General features: G+C 46.6%; 1 protein-coding gene across 3 annotated transcripts; it reads left to right on the forward strand.

Moving 5' to 3' along the window:
• Positions 1 to 226: 226 nt before the first annotated feature.
• LOC310754668 (mitochondrial ornithine transporter 1-like) lies at positions 227 to 13510 on the forward strand. 3 transcript variants are annotated; one of them, XM_083596752.1, is made up of 8 exons: positions 227 to 760; positions 3071 to 3113; positions 3907 to 4025; positions 6214 to 6472; positions 7244 to 7384; positions 8948 to 9120; positions 11106 to 11264; positions 12717 to 13510. In XM_083596752.1, exons 3-8 carry the CDS (start codon positions 3956 to 3958, stop codon positions 12842 to 12844), a joined length of 930 nt encoding a protein of 309 aa, XP_083452878.1. In that variant the 5' UTR covers positions 227 to 760; positions 3071 to 3113; positions 3907 to 3955; the 3' UTR covers positions 12845 to 13510. The 3 variants fall into 3 exon arrangements, with proteins under 3 accessions (XP_083452878.1, XP_083452877.1, XP_083452876.1); XM_083596751.1 differs by lacking the exon at positions 3071 to 3113 and having other exon boundaries at positions 227 to 764; positions 3915 to 4025; XM_083596750.1 differs by lacking the exon at positions 227 to 760 and having other exon boundaries at positions 2894 to 3113.
• The last annotated feature ends 2333 nt before the right edge of the window (positions 13511 to 15843 follow it).

The raw sequence follows: 15843 nt of genomic DNA on the forward strand, positions 1-15843 counted from the left end.
TTGTGTATAGCCCACAAAGTAGCTTGGTTCCAAATTATGTGACCGAAAAACAAATCCTGACAAGGTGGTAACAAGAACACACACAAAAAACACACACATACCAAAAAAGGAGATTTACTAGGGGAGGAGGGTAGTTTCCTGTTGGCATCTGCCCCATATCTCTTACTCTGGATTGTTAATGCACAGGTTGCTACAGGGGAGAAAGTTTGTGGGCAAAGTGGCCCACTCAACTTTCAAGTTGCTCCTTTCAGAGCTGGAAAAATTGTTTTGAAGGGAAGGTGAGAGAATGAAAAGTGTTGCACCTTCACTTGATTTGGAAAGTGAAAAGAAAGTGGATAGGTTGCAGGCAGAAGCAAGAGTGTTTTACTAATTTCACACAGCTGCTGTGTTCTCCTAGTCTTCAGTTTGGGATTATTACTGTAGTATGCACAATGTGGACTCACTGGTTCTGTAATGTTTTGGGTGCACAAACAGCTATTAGAAGCAAGTATAAGGCAGTCAACATCCACAACTCTGCTCTTGCCTTATGCCTGGAGATGGAAAAAATGCAGTGTGTAGCAACTGTTGTCTGAACCAGCTTAATGATTCAAGATAAGAGCCAGACTTACCATAGGAACCTGGGCCCTATATAAACAGGGTGTGCTGGAGGTGAAGGGGACATTCATTTCTGCTCAAAGTTCATCAAGCTTGCAAGCCTGGTGGGTGGTGCTGTTTGCAAGATTCTACTACAGCAGAGCTGCTGGCAGCAGAAACCATTCAGGTATGTAGGATTCTCTACTAATTGAACTGCCCCATGCACTGGTGGGACAGCAGGAGGAGAGGGAGGCTGTGATTCTGCTTTGGGTGGCGAAAATATAAGCAGTTTCCTATGTATGCAAGCTATGGGGCATTTTGTGCTGAGCTGCGGAAACATGGGAGTTGCTGGTATTACACAGCAAGTGGTTAAACAGTCAAGAGAGATGGATACTAGATCTTAGGCTCTGCATACAAAGGATAATCCTGGCATCTGCAGCGAAAAGGATCTGTTGTAAGAGAACTGGGCCAAAACTCTTCCTAGTTTCTTTGGCAAGCTGCTGTTAGCTGGAGTAGATAGCCCTTGGCAAAACGGATCTGTTAGGCCAGGGCTTTGCAAATTTTTCATGTTGGTGACATCCTTTTTAGACAGGCATCATTTCACAACACAGTTTTACTAGCAACTGGGAGGTTAAACTAACCCCTTTCCAACCCCAGGAGGAGCATGGGGAGTGTTCGCGTGACACACCTAGACACTGCAGCCAACATGTGTCCCAACACAGTTTGGAAAGTGTGCTGTAGGCTCTGGCTGTGATTTTCTCTTTCCAGCTTTCACATGATCTGGTCATCTGTTGCCATGCAGTTATTGGGAAATGGCAAGTGTCGATAAGTAGCTTTAAAATTCCGCTGTCTGCTAAGGGTCATGTGGCAAAAAGGAGGAATTTTGAATAGCCCCACCTTCCAAGTTGCTGTTGGTGGGAAAGGATGATAATGGCATGTGTAGCAGTGAGCACAGCAATGTATACCATGGGTTCTGCCGAAGCATAACCACAGCTGTATATCTTCTTTCTGGCCCAATACCTATGTACATTGGGAATCTGCTTCTTCCTTTGCTTCCCTAGCATAAACAAGAAGTTCTAAGGCCATACGTTGTTCCTGTTGAAGTGCTTGTAGACATTCAGGACCCCTGATTTGTGGGATCCTGAAAGACTAAACTCAAATAGTCTCGCTGGGGCAGTCTCCCCCCCCCCCAAACCTGGTCTCTTCAGATGTTTCCAACCCCTATTAATTTATCACCACTGGCTTTGCTGGCGGCAGCTGATGGAAGCTAGAATCTAAAACATCTGTAGGTCCCTATTAGAGATAGCTGCTCGTGGGCAATCGTACTACAGTACTGAAGCTGGCTGGTGACAGCTGCAGCGCATCTATGTTCCATGCTTTCTGCAAATGCATAGAAGTAGGTTAAAGAGTGGAAGCAAAGGTAAGGTAACTTGGCACCCAGCCTTGGGCAGTTGTAATCAGCACCTGGAATTTCACCCAAGAAACATGAGCTTGTCAGGCAGCAGAGTCCACCTAAGTGGTGATAACCATTCTCCCCAAAGCTGTATCCTGAGATGGCCTCAAGAAGCTTGAGCTTTTGGTAACGTTTGGGAGAATGGCCTAGTGTCCCACAGTACCTGTCTGTATCCTGTTGGTTTCAGTGTTCTGTAGCAGCCCTGTAGATTCCTACAGGCTTGTAAAATGACCCAAAGTCTCTCGATACTTTTGGTATTCTAAATACCAAAGAGCTGACTGTAGCAATCTTCACCATAATTTCATTCCACCTTTCTGTGGTTAGATTCTGTTGGTGCAGCTCTGCAGCTGCGCCCTACTACTCAGTTTGGCATTTACAGCCCTAAGGCAAAAAGATGAGAGAGCAATTAACCTACAAGAGAGCAGCCTGGTTTTCTAGCTGTCCCAGAGACCTTGTAACAGCCTTCATCAGTTTTCTGATCTGACAGGATTTTTCCAGTTGCTGTCTGCTCATTTCCCTTTAAGTCTTTTATGAGAGGCCTTTTATCAGTCCACTGCAAAGCCAGCTAATGCAATGGCCCGGTGTTACTACGATCCGTTACAGAGTCCATTCGTCCTTTTTATGTTAAAAGTGTGGCACTTGCAGTAACAACTTCATGGTGAGCACTGGATGAAGACCTGTACAAAGCAAATTTTAGCAGCTTTAAAGAACCTCTGGAAATATGTGTGTGTATTTGTGTCAAGGAATCTGCCTCATGCAACTGCAACAGCTAGAAATTCAACAGTGAATGTTTCCTGTCTAGTATATATAGATGGGGAATGATCCACTTGCTGCATAGAGCTAATAAATGCCCAGGAGCCCTGCTGGGAGAAAATTTAGCAGCCTTTTCCCCCTGAAACATATTTGGCTGTCTGGCCGACCAGCTGGCTAAGGCTGGGGTGGGTAAGAAGGCACAAGACAGAATGGAAATGCCACCCCACCCAACTCACATTCCTTGTTTGGCTCCCTTTAACTTTTTGCACCTCATCTGCCTACCTCAGGTAGCTGCCTGGGACACCTCATCCTGCTTCACCATCTCTCCTTACAGGTCTGTTACTCAGATATTTACATAACCTTCGGTTGGGGGGCAGGATGGAGCCTATTTAGATGACGCTCTTCAGTGGTGTAGGAGTGCAGATCTGGGAACTTTTCCCCCGAGCTGAGGTAATGCTGTCATCTCCTAGACTGCCAGGATAATTAATGCCAGGCACTGAGGTCATCTGGAACAGCAGATCCTCCTTTTTCTAGCAATTAAATGGTGCAATAAGCTTTCAAGTGTGTTTGCAACAGATTAGCTTGGAAGCAGTCAGAAGCCTGTGAAAAATAAGCAAAGTTGAGGTATTTCTTTTGTTCAGTGAGGTTCTTACTTCATGCTAACAGTTTGAATAGTAACATTTTCATGTTTAGGTGCTTTTCTAAGTCCCACTGTCATGCCTAGAGCAGACCTAACTGAAACAATGGAACTAGGTTCATTAATTTCATTGGGCCTACTTTGAATGTGACTACCACCGGATACAACCCATAAGGTTGCCTTTTAGCTAGCTGAAGATCTTTCGTTAAAGCTCTGTGTGTTTTGCAAGCCCACCCTTTCAATGGGAAGGGAGTACCTCTAAGTTCAACAGCGCTCCCAGGAAACTGTTTGATTGCAGGCATTCTGGTCCTAATAAACTGGGTGTTATGCTATGTAATGATGCTTCTGCGCTTGTCTATATAATAATAATGGATCAGCACAGCTGCTTAATTTCTGGACTCTCCTTGACTGCGTGGCTACAGGGGCTGTCATGATGAGTTGCTTCAAAACTTAACCACTACACCACTGATGTTCTTCTTTCCCTCTCCAGTCTTGCAGTCTTCTTTGGGACACCTGCACCTGAACGTTTGTGTGCTGAGATGCCTACTGAACAAGCCCGAGTCCACCCGCTGGTGCAGATGCTTATCGACCTCACTGCAGGGGCAGCAGGTGAGCCTGAAGGATGGAGAGCTGCTGGGAGGATGGGTCAAGAAGCCTCCCTTTAGAGGGGAGACCAAGGATCAATGGCAGGTGTAGGGAAGAATGGAACTCTTAACCTAGGAGGGGCAGCTCCAAGCCTCTCTGACTGACCCATGGGACTTTCCCCATACCACAATCCCCACCCCCAGCCATTCCCCTAACCAGCTCTGCTTTGCCCCTGTCTTAAGTGCTTCTGTCTGGTTGGAATGTGTCATTGACTGTGCCTTTTGCTTGCCTGGGTGGAAGATAGAGAGGCGGGTGGGTGGGTGTGCAGAAATAAGCTTACTGTACAAAGGCAAAGCTTGCCTTGGTTGGTCCATCCACTTTTGCCTCTGGCCCCGCCCACCACTTGAATGTGGCCTTGTCCAAAAGGTAATGGCGGTCCTTAACTAGAAAGTGTTTCCCACCCCTCCCTTAAAACTGAGCAAGCACTGGAGGCAATGCCTGTTCAGGAAAGCAAGCAAGATTCAGAGAAGAGCCATGGGATCTTGGTGGATCTTGGATGTGAGGGGTGTGTGCATACGAGTATATGGAGAACTGAATGGTCTTTTATTGTAGTGTTATATAGGTCTACATCTGGCAGGCCCTGTGCCAAGTCTGGCTTCTAGTTGTCTGCTCTGAAGGGAAAGAGATGTGTAGAACTGGCAACAGCGTAAGGTAGATTTTGTCAACCTGGTGCCCTCCAAATGCTTTGGATTGCGAATGGTCTGATGGGAGTTGTAGTCCAAAACATCTGGTGAAAGCCAACTTATGACAACTGGGCTTGCTAGCAGGTACCTGCTGCTACCCTACAGGGTCTTGCTGTCAAATCTGTTTTCTGGCTAAGACTGAGCGAAGAGATTTATGCACATCCACTTTCCTCAGCTCAGAAATACAGTTTCAGAATCACGTAAACATTAAAACAGGTTTAACAATACAATATCCCATTATCCATGCTGCCCAAACATCCAAGAAAACAAAAAAAGGTATTTCTGAGGCAAAAATGCAGACAAGGCTGGTGCCAGGCAAGCTTTCCTTGAGAGAGTATATATAAACTGGGACCTACTGCATACAAAGCCTGTTACCACCACCACCCTCTGAACTTCCCTCCCAGGTGGTGTAGAGAGACAGGTCTCATGATCTCAGGATAATCTCTGTTCTTCTACTTCTCTGTGCAAGATATCCTTAAAACATCACAAAATGTATCCAAGAAAATAAAGGTCTTGGTCAGGTCTGCTCTGAAGTCTTATCTTTCGTACGGTACAGCATGTACTTCTGCTGGTTTTAATGTTCAAACTGTAATTTTGTTTTCCTTGTCAAACTTTCTGAATCTGTCTTTGGGATCACTTCGGTGGTGAAAAGTTGTTTGTAGGTTTTATAAATAAATACAGGTGAAGACAAGCAGAGATGAATTAGAAATGCCAAGCCTTTGACAGATAATGTTCCAAGTCAGCAAAGAAATAGCCAGATGAAATAAATGGGCATTAAGTGCTCTGGGCAAAGCAAGCAGCAATGGTGAAGGCAAAGGTGCCTCGAGAAGGCATTCCACAGTCTGGGTGCCATCACATAAAAGACTCCACTTCTCATGGCTGGCCAGCCAATAAACACAAGGCAGACAACAAGGAAAGGCAGGAGGAAGAATGGAGGCAAGATTGCTGTAGCTTTAGCTTCATTGCTGTTCTTTTATTGTCAGTTGCTTGTTACTTGGAGGTCTCCGTGCAACTTACAATGCATGTAACACACAAACATAAATACATTATACCATAAAAACAGACCAAAACAAACCCCAAACTAGCCACAGGAAGTTTAGCAGCATGCTAGGAAGTAGAAAAGCAGCATAATCTTAGTTAGGGAAAATATATAGGTCATCCTGGCACTGAAGAGATGCCAACAAAGGCTATGGGGACATGGGACTTGAGATGTTGGATCTGAATGCTCTGACAAGTTTATATGGGTGAGGCCCCCTAATATGTCCCATTTCCATCATAGCAGCTTAGAACAGAAGCAGGCCTTATAGAACAGGGAGAGTGTGTGAGTGCTGCTCCTTTACTGCTCATCCCTTGACATGTTTCACGGGTACGTTTTGGCAAAGCAGGCACTGCAGTACAGTTGGTTTGATCTGCCCTGCTTTTCAGGAGCAAGTGAGTGACCTTGCCTGGGGTGGGGTGGCTCTTTGCAGGTGGTGTGGCATGCGTGGTGACCGGGCAGCCTTTTGACACCATCAAGGTGAAGATGCAGACCTTCCCAACAATGTACCAGGGCTTCTTTGACTGCTCAGTCAAGACCTACCAGCAGGAGGGCATGCACGGGCTCTACCAAGGCACCACTCCAGCCTTGCTGGCCAACGTTGCGGAGAACGCTGTGCTTTTTGCCTGCTACGGGTTCTGCCAGCAGCTCGTGAGGCAGCTCTTTGGGTTGGGCAATGTCCAGGAGCTCAGGTACAGTCTTTTTCTCTTCCCCTCTCTTCTGCCAGAGGCTCCTCCTCCTCAGTCTCAGTTTTGGCCTTGTTAGAAGGCAGGGAGGTGGATGGGGTAAAGCTGGAATTAGTTGGCTCTGCCTGTCCTCAGCTCTGGCTCCCCATTGTCTGCCCTACGAGTCCCAATGGACACCAGCCACCACACTGGACACCCAGGGTGAGTCATAGCTTCAGGACTGTGGGCCCCAACTCTATGGAAATCCCCTCTGGAGAAAGTTAGATAGGAACAGTCCCTTCTGAGTTTCAGGCACCTGGTCAGAACTGTTTGGTTTGAGCAGGTATTGTGGATGCCTCTCAGATGTTTTGCTTTTTCTTTTATGTTTTAAATCCTTGAGGTTTTAAATTCGGCAGCTTTAGTTTGTCTTTTAAATATATGACATAGCATAGGTCTCACAGTAGCTTGCAACGTAAGTGTAAAGAGGGATTTAAATAAATAAATAACTAAATAGAATGCAAAGGGAGGGTTGGGTGGGAGGCTGCTCAAGGTAGGATCCTTTTGCTCAGAATTCCTCAGCCTGGTCAGACTTCCCAATCAGAGTTGCAGCCCAAAACCTCTGGAGGACACCAGGTTCGAGTGGGCTGATTGACTTAATCAGCTCATTTCTGCTGGCGAAAGGCAAACAAATGCATAGTGCATGGGAGGATGGAAGGTTGCTCCCTAGCTGTGGGATTCCCCCCACCCGCCCTCTGGTCTTCGCTTTCCTCTGAGGATTCTTCTCTCGGGTTATTACAGTGATTTGCACAGCGCGATTGCCGGCTCCTTCTCATCAGTCTTCTCCTCCATGGTTCTGTGCCCCACAGAGCTGGTGAAGTGCCGGATGCAAGCTCTCCATGAGATGAAGGTCACAGGGCAGACAGCTCTGTCGAGGCACAGGTACTCGGAGGTAGACTGCCTCGCAACATGGAGGCTCTATTTCGTTATCCAGGCTAATGGGTGCCGAGGCATCTCTCCCATGTGAATTTAATCCTTTGAGAGGGGAAACCATCTAAGGCCCCCTCTGCACTACACATTCAAAGCAGTACTGTACCACTATAAACAATCATGCCTCCCCCCCACCAAAAAATAATAATTCATGGGAATTGTCATTAGAATTGTTGGCTGGAACACTTGGAAGGTCCCAGATTGGGAAAGGATACCTGATGTTAATTATGTATTGAGAAAGAGAGAGAGGCTTCCTTGGCTTCTCTGTCTGGTCCTCTGAATTCTCCATAGGCCACACCTCCTTCCTAGGCCACACCCCTCCCAGATTTTTCGCCTGGCTGCAATGTGTTCTTGAACTCCAAGAATGCCTCCTGCTTGCCTGAGTGGAGATATGCACTGTTGCATGCCACCCCAGTCTCCACAACAGTGTGAGATTCCAGGGGCTCCAAGCAGTCACCCAGGATTTCCTTTTGAGGCACAGCGAAGACTGGGTGTCTTTAAGATATATGGTTTATTCACACATATATACAACCTGAGCCTGTGATGGAGGGGCTCACAGCATTAACACCCCAAGAGGTTCTTGTGTCATCCATAGCTGCAGCCAGTGCTTTTTTTCTAAAAAAATGTTTAGGGGTACTCTCATTTTGACTCAAGAAAATCACCATTTTATAGTTCAAATTGGGAAGAATAAATACAGTAAATGGACAAAAGTACAAAGATTCACAAAATGTTTAGGGGTATGCGTACCCCCAGGCAAAAAACACTGGCTGCAGCCTTGGACTCAAACAGAAATCAGCCATGGGTCTCTGAACCTCTGCTTGCTGCTTTCCCCCAGCTTCTAGCTCACATCACAGTCAACCAAAAACACGTGCCTTTTGGCTTTCTAACTAACAGATGAGGGAAGAGCTCCTTCCATTTCCCCCTCTCCTTGGCTTTCCTAATGGCTCATAACCTTCCTTTTGTTTTCTTAGTGGTTCATCTCCCAGGCAATTACCTCATTCAGAAGCTGGCCTGACTTATAGTTTAACTCAGAGCTTGCCAAACTGTGTCTCATGACACATTAGCGTGTCGGCTGCAGTGTGTAGGTATGTTGTGAGAATGCTCCCTGCGCTCCTCTTGGCGCTGGAAAGGGGTTAGTTTAACCTCCAGTTTGCTAGTAAAACTGAATTACTGTGTCGTGAAGCAATGCATTTCCCAACAGGAAAAGTTTGGAAAGCTCTGGTTTAACTTTTGCTGAATCCAGGGATTCAGTGTCTGGCACTCACTAACTCATCACACAGGGGAGTCTTCCACTCACAAATTCCCACAAACAGTGTGTCTGGAAGCCTCTGGCTTTTGCAAGATTGGCCTGTTGCCTCCTGTACAAAGATGAATGTCAAATCTGTTGTCCCAGCTACCCAGGCATGCAGTCCCAGAAAGGCTGCCCATTGGGAAACGAGGCCCTCAGTCTACCCCTACTATGGATTCTCTGTGCTCTCCATGTGTCATGGGACTTTCTTCTCTCCCCTCTTATAGTTCCACCTGGACTGTGGTGAAAGCCATCTTCCGTTCAGAAGGCCCCCTGGGTTTCTTCCAGGGTCTGACCAGCACATGGCTACGGGAGGTGCCTGGCTATTTCTTCTTCTTTGGGGGTTATGAAGTCAGCCGAAGCTTCTTCCTCCAGGCTGGACAATCAAAGGAGGAGCTGGGTAAGCAAAGCCTGGGAGCAGGGGGATTTCCCTACAGGGGTCCTCAGCTTTGCCCATTAAGCCAGAATGGGAAAGAAGAAATGAGCTGAAAGATGTCGGAGGCAGCAGCCTTTCCAGGGTTGTGCTTTTTGCAGGGGTATTCTACAATGTGCTATTGATGCAATGATAGCACATTAGTGGTGAACTAACGGCAGATCATTCTGCTTTATTAGTTGCTCTGCAATGCTACCCCAATGTTGCTGCATTATTGCTTTCTGGACAGAAACCTTTGCCCTGCAGGGCAAGAAAAAGTTTACAAGATTTCAGCAGAAAGTTACAAAACAGGCACTGATTTGGAAATGAAGCAGTATATCCATTCCAACATATTTTGCAGCTGCAAACAGTATATGGAAAGCAAGACAGCAGATAACTGCCTAAATACCACTATGAACTCAAATCTCCTGAATGGACAATACAAAGGACACCTGGAGGAGGGGTCCCCTCTTGGGGGAGATCAGTCAATAGCAAGGGTTCAGTTTAGTCCTATTTGGGTAGTCAGCAGAACTTGCTCTTGGGCAAGGGAGGTCCTGAGAAGCCCCGATGTAAATACTCTGGCAGAGAAAAGATATATTTGCTTAGAATGATCTTTTTCTTGGATGCTTCTGTGTGTGGTGGCATGCCTCAATTTGCCCTTCAGAGGTGCCCTGAAGAGGGATTCCATTAGAATTGGCTTTCTTGCTCTCACGCCTGTGCCAGCTGCTCTGCCTGCCTGCCTGTCTGCCAGGAATGCAGGAGGGGATTCTGGAAGAGTGCAGACTCTCCAGCAGGAGCCAGACCCAAGCAGACTCTTGCATGTCCTAGAATGTGCCGATGATTCCTCTGGGGAATGCCAGCCCCTTCCTTCTGGGGAGCTCTGACACAGTGATTGTGGTGGAAGGGCTCTGATCCAAAGAGGACAGGAGCTGCCTGCTTCCATGCCAGCCTCCTCACCATTCATTTTTGTTTGCTTACTTCAAAAATGCATAAACGGCTTGCTCAAAGAAAGTATCCAAGCAGCCTGCAGTCTGACTTTATATATAAAGCATTATTAGGATGTGCAAAGCAATTAAAAACAGATATGCATAAAACCGTTTATGAAGGATGAAATCAATGAAACATCTGAAATGGCTGTAACTAATTCACGTGTCTGGATAGATTTGTTGAATACAGAAAAGTTTTCAGCAGGTGTTTAAAAGAATATAGTGGATGTACCTGTCTAATGTTGGTAGGCAGGAAGCTTGCTGTTCCAAGTTCCTTTTCTTAGTCATCACTTGGCCACTACTGAGGCTACAAAGTTTGCCTGACCCATGAAACATCATCATCATCATCATTATTATTAGGCTTCCAGCACATATAAAAACATAATAAAATGTCAAACATTAAAAACTTCCCGATACAGAGCTGCCTTCAGGTTATTGCCCATCTAGCCCAGTGTTATCATCCTCTGGGCTAGGGAGCACCTGCAGCCCTCATGAAATTGTTGGACTCCGACACCCATCAGCCCCAGCCAGCATGGCCAATGGTTAGGTTGATGGGAGCTGGAGTCCCGCTAGATTCACAAGTTCCCCATCTCTGCTTCAGCAGCAATTCATGGCCATTTCCAACCTGGCACCCTGCAACCATATTATACTCCCGACTCCCATCATTGCAAAGTCCCTTTATTATAGTTAACCAAAAATGTCACAAAATAACGAGTCCATCAGAACTCTTTATCAGGATGGACGCTAAGCAAAGTGGTATGTAATAGCCCAAAATCATTTTTACCATATAGTCTTAGAAGGCAATGCTAATAGGAGTGTCTGTACTTCAGAATTTACCACCACTCTGCTCTGTTGGAGAGCCTGCTATTGTGTAAACCCAGCTTAAGCTTTCTGAAATGTTCCAGAAGTGGGTCTTGCCTAGATGCACTTGACCATAATCTGCTTGAGCAACAACGGTGACCGTTAAGCTACACCTACTTTTTGCAGGTGCTCTTCCTGTGACTGTGAGTGGCGGAATTGGTGGTGCTGCTTTCTGGCTGGCTGTCTATCCCATTGATTCAGTGAAATCACGGATCCAGGTGTTGTCCATGGCTGGGCGGCAAGATGGTTTCCTGCTCTCCTTCTTACACATCCTACGTACAGAAGGCGAGTCCTTCCTAGACATTTATTTATTTAAAGCATTATTATTTTTTTTAAAAAAAACCTTTGTCCTTAAGCTGGCAAGGTTCCCAGAGTGGCTTACAAAGATGAGTAGTCAGGCATTCCCTGCCCTCGGGGCTACAATGGAAAAGGCACAACACACAAGGAAAAAGGAGAGGAGGAGGAGGAGGAGGGCTTAGGGAAGAAGAAAAAAAGCAAACTCTGGGCAGCAGTTCTTAAAGGTACAGTTTGTCAAGCAACCAGCTTCAGTGGAAACAATTCAGGCAGGCTGATGGCATGGCTGCTGCTAGGGAACTCTTAAAAAGGTAAAGGTAAAGGACCCCTGACAGTTAAGTCCCGTCGCGAATGACTCTGGGGCTGTGGTGCTCATCTCACTTTACTGGCTGAGGGAGCCGACGTTTGTCTGCAGACGGTTTTTCTGGGTCATGTGGCCAGCATGACTAAGCCGCTTCTAGCAAAACCAGAGCAGTGCACCAAACACCATTTACCTTCCCGCCATTTACCTATTGATCTACTTTGCACTTTGATGTGCTTTCGAACTGCTAGGTTGGCAGGAGCAGGGACCGAACAACGGGGATTCGAACCAGTGACCTTCCGATCGTCAAGCCCTAGGCTCAGTGGTTTAGACCACAGCACCATCCATGTCTTCTTAGGGACTCTTAGGGAGGAACAAATGCAACTGGTCTCTCAGCAGGGGCAATGGAATTGCCCTGCTTCTTTTCTCTCACTGCCTGATGGAATCATTAGTGCTGTCAGTGGGCATTAGTCATGATGGCTAAATGCTGTCTCTGGCATCAATGGCATTCAATGCCTCTGAATGTGGTTGGCCAAAATGGCCTCACTGGATAAACAGGGTGTCCTACAGGTGCCCAATTAGGACTGTGTGTCAGAGGTTCCTCACTAGGCATCAAAAGACTGCCTTGTTATTGCCTCTTTCTATGGGTATGGATGATCAGAGCAGGTGCTTTTAATGCAGAAGGCCTCAGGTTCAATCCCAGTCCTCCCTGCTGAAATACAAGAGGCCACATCAGCATTGGCATTCTGCCGGTTCCCGAAGACAGAATTGTTTAGGCGAGCATTCTTCTGAACTTGAATTTCTGGTTTTATTGCTTTTAATGATTTTTATCACATGTTTCTTAATTGTTTGTTTTTCTTTTATATTTTAATTGAGGAAGTTTTAATTCCCTAATGGATTTGTTCATGTGTATTTAATTATGTATTGATGTTTACAGTTGTAAACTACTTAGAAACCATTTTGGCATATAAGAAGTAATTAATAACAACAACAACAATTTAATAATAATAAGTGCTGAGAAAGACCCCTCTCTGTCCCAGCCCCATGACATCAGCTACCCTCCAAAGCAGACAATATTGGGATAGATTGACAAATAGTGTGGCATGGTATAAGATGGTTTTATATGTTCCTTTTTCTTGTAGGGTTTATGCCTCTTTACTGCGGGCTGATGCCCACGGTGATCCGTGCCCTGCCATCCAATGGGGCCCTCTTCCTTGCCTATGAACTGACTCAGAAAAAGCTGACCAGCCTAGCAGAGAGGACAACCTGAAGTCTGGACTCAGTCCCAGAGAAACGGGGACTTTGTTGATGGATGGAGAGAGCTGGGGATTTTCTTGGTTGAACAGAACTGCAGTGGTCAACCTCTCTCAAGGGGATCTTGGAGGGGACACCCTTGGCTCAAGGCAGGAAATGGGGGGTAGGGTAGGGCTTTCTGGATTTCAGGGTATCTATCAGTGGGGTGGGATTAGGAGACAGCCCAAGATTGCTTTTTTTCTCAGCAGATGCTGCAAAGACCAGCAAAGCAGCCAGACAGCAGAGACATATTGGGGGAACTGTGAGATGGGAATGATTTGAAATCAGCCATCCTGTGGGGTGTGGGAAATGTGACGAGGCAGTCCAATTTCTTAGTGATCTTTAATGCAAGCTTCCCCAACCTGGCTGTCCTTCAGATCTTTTGGACTATAGTAGCATGCTGGATGGGGCTGATAAGGAAGATTGCAGGTAATTACGGCGTTTATCCACTTTCCAGTTCACCTGCAGATGCAGGGCATGTGTGCAGCTGGCTGAAAGATGTCCCATGGAAGCAAGACCAACCATTGCATTTTGCTTTCTCTTCTTTTAACCTACTCCAGGCTTTGTTTCGGGGGTTTTGTACATATATTGTCCTGCAAATATTGAGATTTGTGTGGGATCTCAGGAAACAGAGAAATAAACACTGATTCCCAGACTGTCCATGGGCTGGATTTGGAAGGTGATTGGGCCGGATCCGGCCCCCGGGCCTTAGTTTGCCTACCCATGTATCTGTAGCATTCACATCTCACATTTCTTCTCCAAGGAGCTCAGCGTGGCCTATGCAGCTCTCTCTCCTCTTCATTTAAACTCCAAAACAAACTTGTGAGGTAGGGTAGGTTGAGAGGCAGTGGCTGGCCCAAGGTCACTCAGTGAGCTTCAAGGCTTAGTGGAGATTCGAACCCTGGTCTCCCGGTCTTTCACTTTAATTGCTATACCACATGGGCTATGTGAACACCCCTGTTCTTCATGTGTGTGCTGGGCATCACATCTTCTAGGGACCTTCTTCTGCAGTGCCTTCTGGGGAAGGTGCGTGCATTGCATGGTTGCAGCTCCAGTTAAAACACCATATGCAGCCATCACAATACTCTTGCATCTGTACAGGGAATCTGGAAACAGATGCTCACAGGGAGCAGGGATGGAGGTGGGTGGACCCGATTGGTTGTGTCACTTTCCATCCAACTGTCCGCAACAGTCTTTTGTTAGCAATCTTTTAGGGACAATAGCCTTTGGGTCTTTTCTCACGTGATCCCCACTGAGCTGATTAGTGTGGATGTAGGGCAGGAAATAGAAGAAGATTATAGAACTGTAGAGTTCTATAATCTGGAAGAGGGTCACAAGGGTCATCTAGTCCAACCCCTGCAATACAGGAATCTTTTGCCCAACGTAAGGCTCGAACCCATGACCCTGAGATTAAGGGTCTCATGGTCTACTGATTGAGCTATCCAAATGCATGAACACAAGAGCACCAGATCAGGCAAAAAGGCCCATCTTGTCACCTCGCATCCTGTTCTCAGAGTGGTCAGAAGCCTATTATTTTATTGCTGCTCTTATGTTTGGTTTTATTTTTTTTTCTTGGTTCCTATTTTTATCCTGTAAGTTGCTCTGAGACACTTCAGTGTGAAAAATGACAAAGTGGTAATAACAGAAGGGGTCAGCGTAGTGTAATGGTAAGGGTGCCAGACTAGGACAAGGGAGACGAGGGTTCGAATCCCTGCTCAGCCACAAAGCTCACTTGGAGGCTGGCCTGTGCCTCTCTGCCTAAATGACCTCAGAGGGTTGTTGTGGGAATTAAATGAGGGGCAGAAATTGTATGTACACCACCTTGAGCTGCTTGGAGAAAAAATGTGACGTAAAAGCAATGAATAGATTTTTTTTTTAAAAAAAGTACTATGGGAATCTACTCTCCCCACTTGTGATTCTCTAGCAGCCCCAACAGTGGAGGTGGGACATAGCTATTATGGTTGGAAGTCATTGTCAGCTGCAAAGTTGCCTATTTTTTTAAATCCACCTTAATTGAGAGCTACCACCACTACATCTTGAGGAAGTGGATTCCACAGCAGTGGCAGACCTTGGATTATCAAATTTCAGCGGTGATTTTTGTGACCCCAAAATTTGGTCGTCGTCGTCCCCCCCCCCGCGGTGCCCCCAGACTTTGCCCCCAGTGCAACCAAACTGGTCATACACACCCTAAATCTGCCTCTGCCCACGCCCCCCCCACTTCTGGTAAGGACATGCATCCTCCCAACCACTGTGGGTTTGTGTTCAAAGTATGAAATGCATCATCTCCTAGAAAAACCCTAAGATGTCAAGATTGTGGGGTTTGGGGATTTGAGCACCACAGATTGGGGTTGGGAAGCCAAGTCAAAGATGCAAGAGAAACAAAAGCTACACAGACACAATACATTTAAGGCAAATCCAGTCTCCCTGAAAAATAACAATTATGGGAACTGTAGTTTAGCCCTCACAGAAGGCTGGCCCACCCACAGAGCAAGGTGAGGCAACCACCTCAGGTGTCAGGGTCCAGTGGGGCAGCACATCCCAATGTTGATGCTTCTTTCCCACCCCACTTGGAATCATAGAATTGTAGTGTTGGAAGGGACCCCAAGAGTCATCTAGTCCAACCCTCTGCCTTGCAGAGATCTTATGCCCAACGTGGGCCTGAGATTGAGTCTCGTGCTCTACAGACTCAGCTGTTGTTCCTGATGTAGATCTTTCCTGACCCCTTATTCCCTGCCTCAGGTGCCAAAATGTCTTTGGCCGGCCTTGCTACACTTTCCAGCACCCTTAACAAACTACCGTTCCTGGGAATGGTTATGGGTGTTGGACTAGAACCTGGCTGGGAGACCAGGGTTTGAATCCCTGCTCAGCCATGAAGCTCCCTGGGTGACCTTGAGCCAGTCACCATCTCTTGGTCTGATTTACCTCACTGGGTTGTTGTGAGGATGAAATGGGGAGGAGGAGAACCACGTACACCAC

The sequence above is a fragment of the Podarcis filfolensis genome (assembly GCF_964270895.1).
Source record: "Podarcis filfolensis genome assembly, chromosome: Z".
NCBI classification, from domain to species: Eukaryota; Metazoa; Chordata; class Lepidosauria; order Squamata; family Lacertidae; genus Podarcis; species Podarcis filfolensis.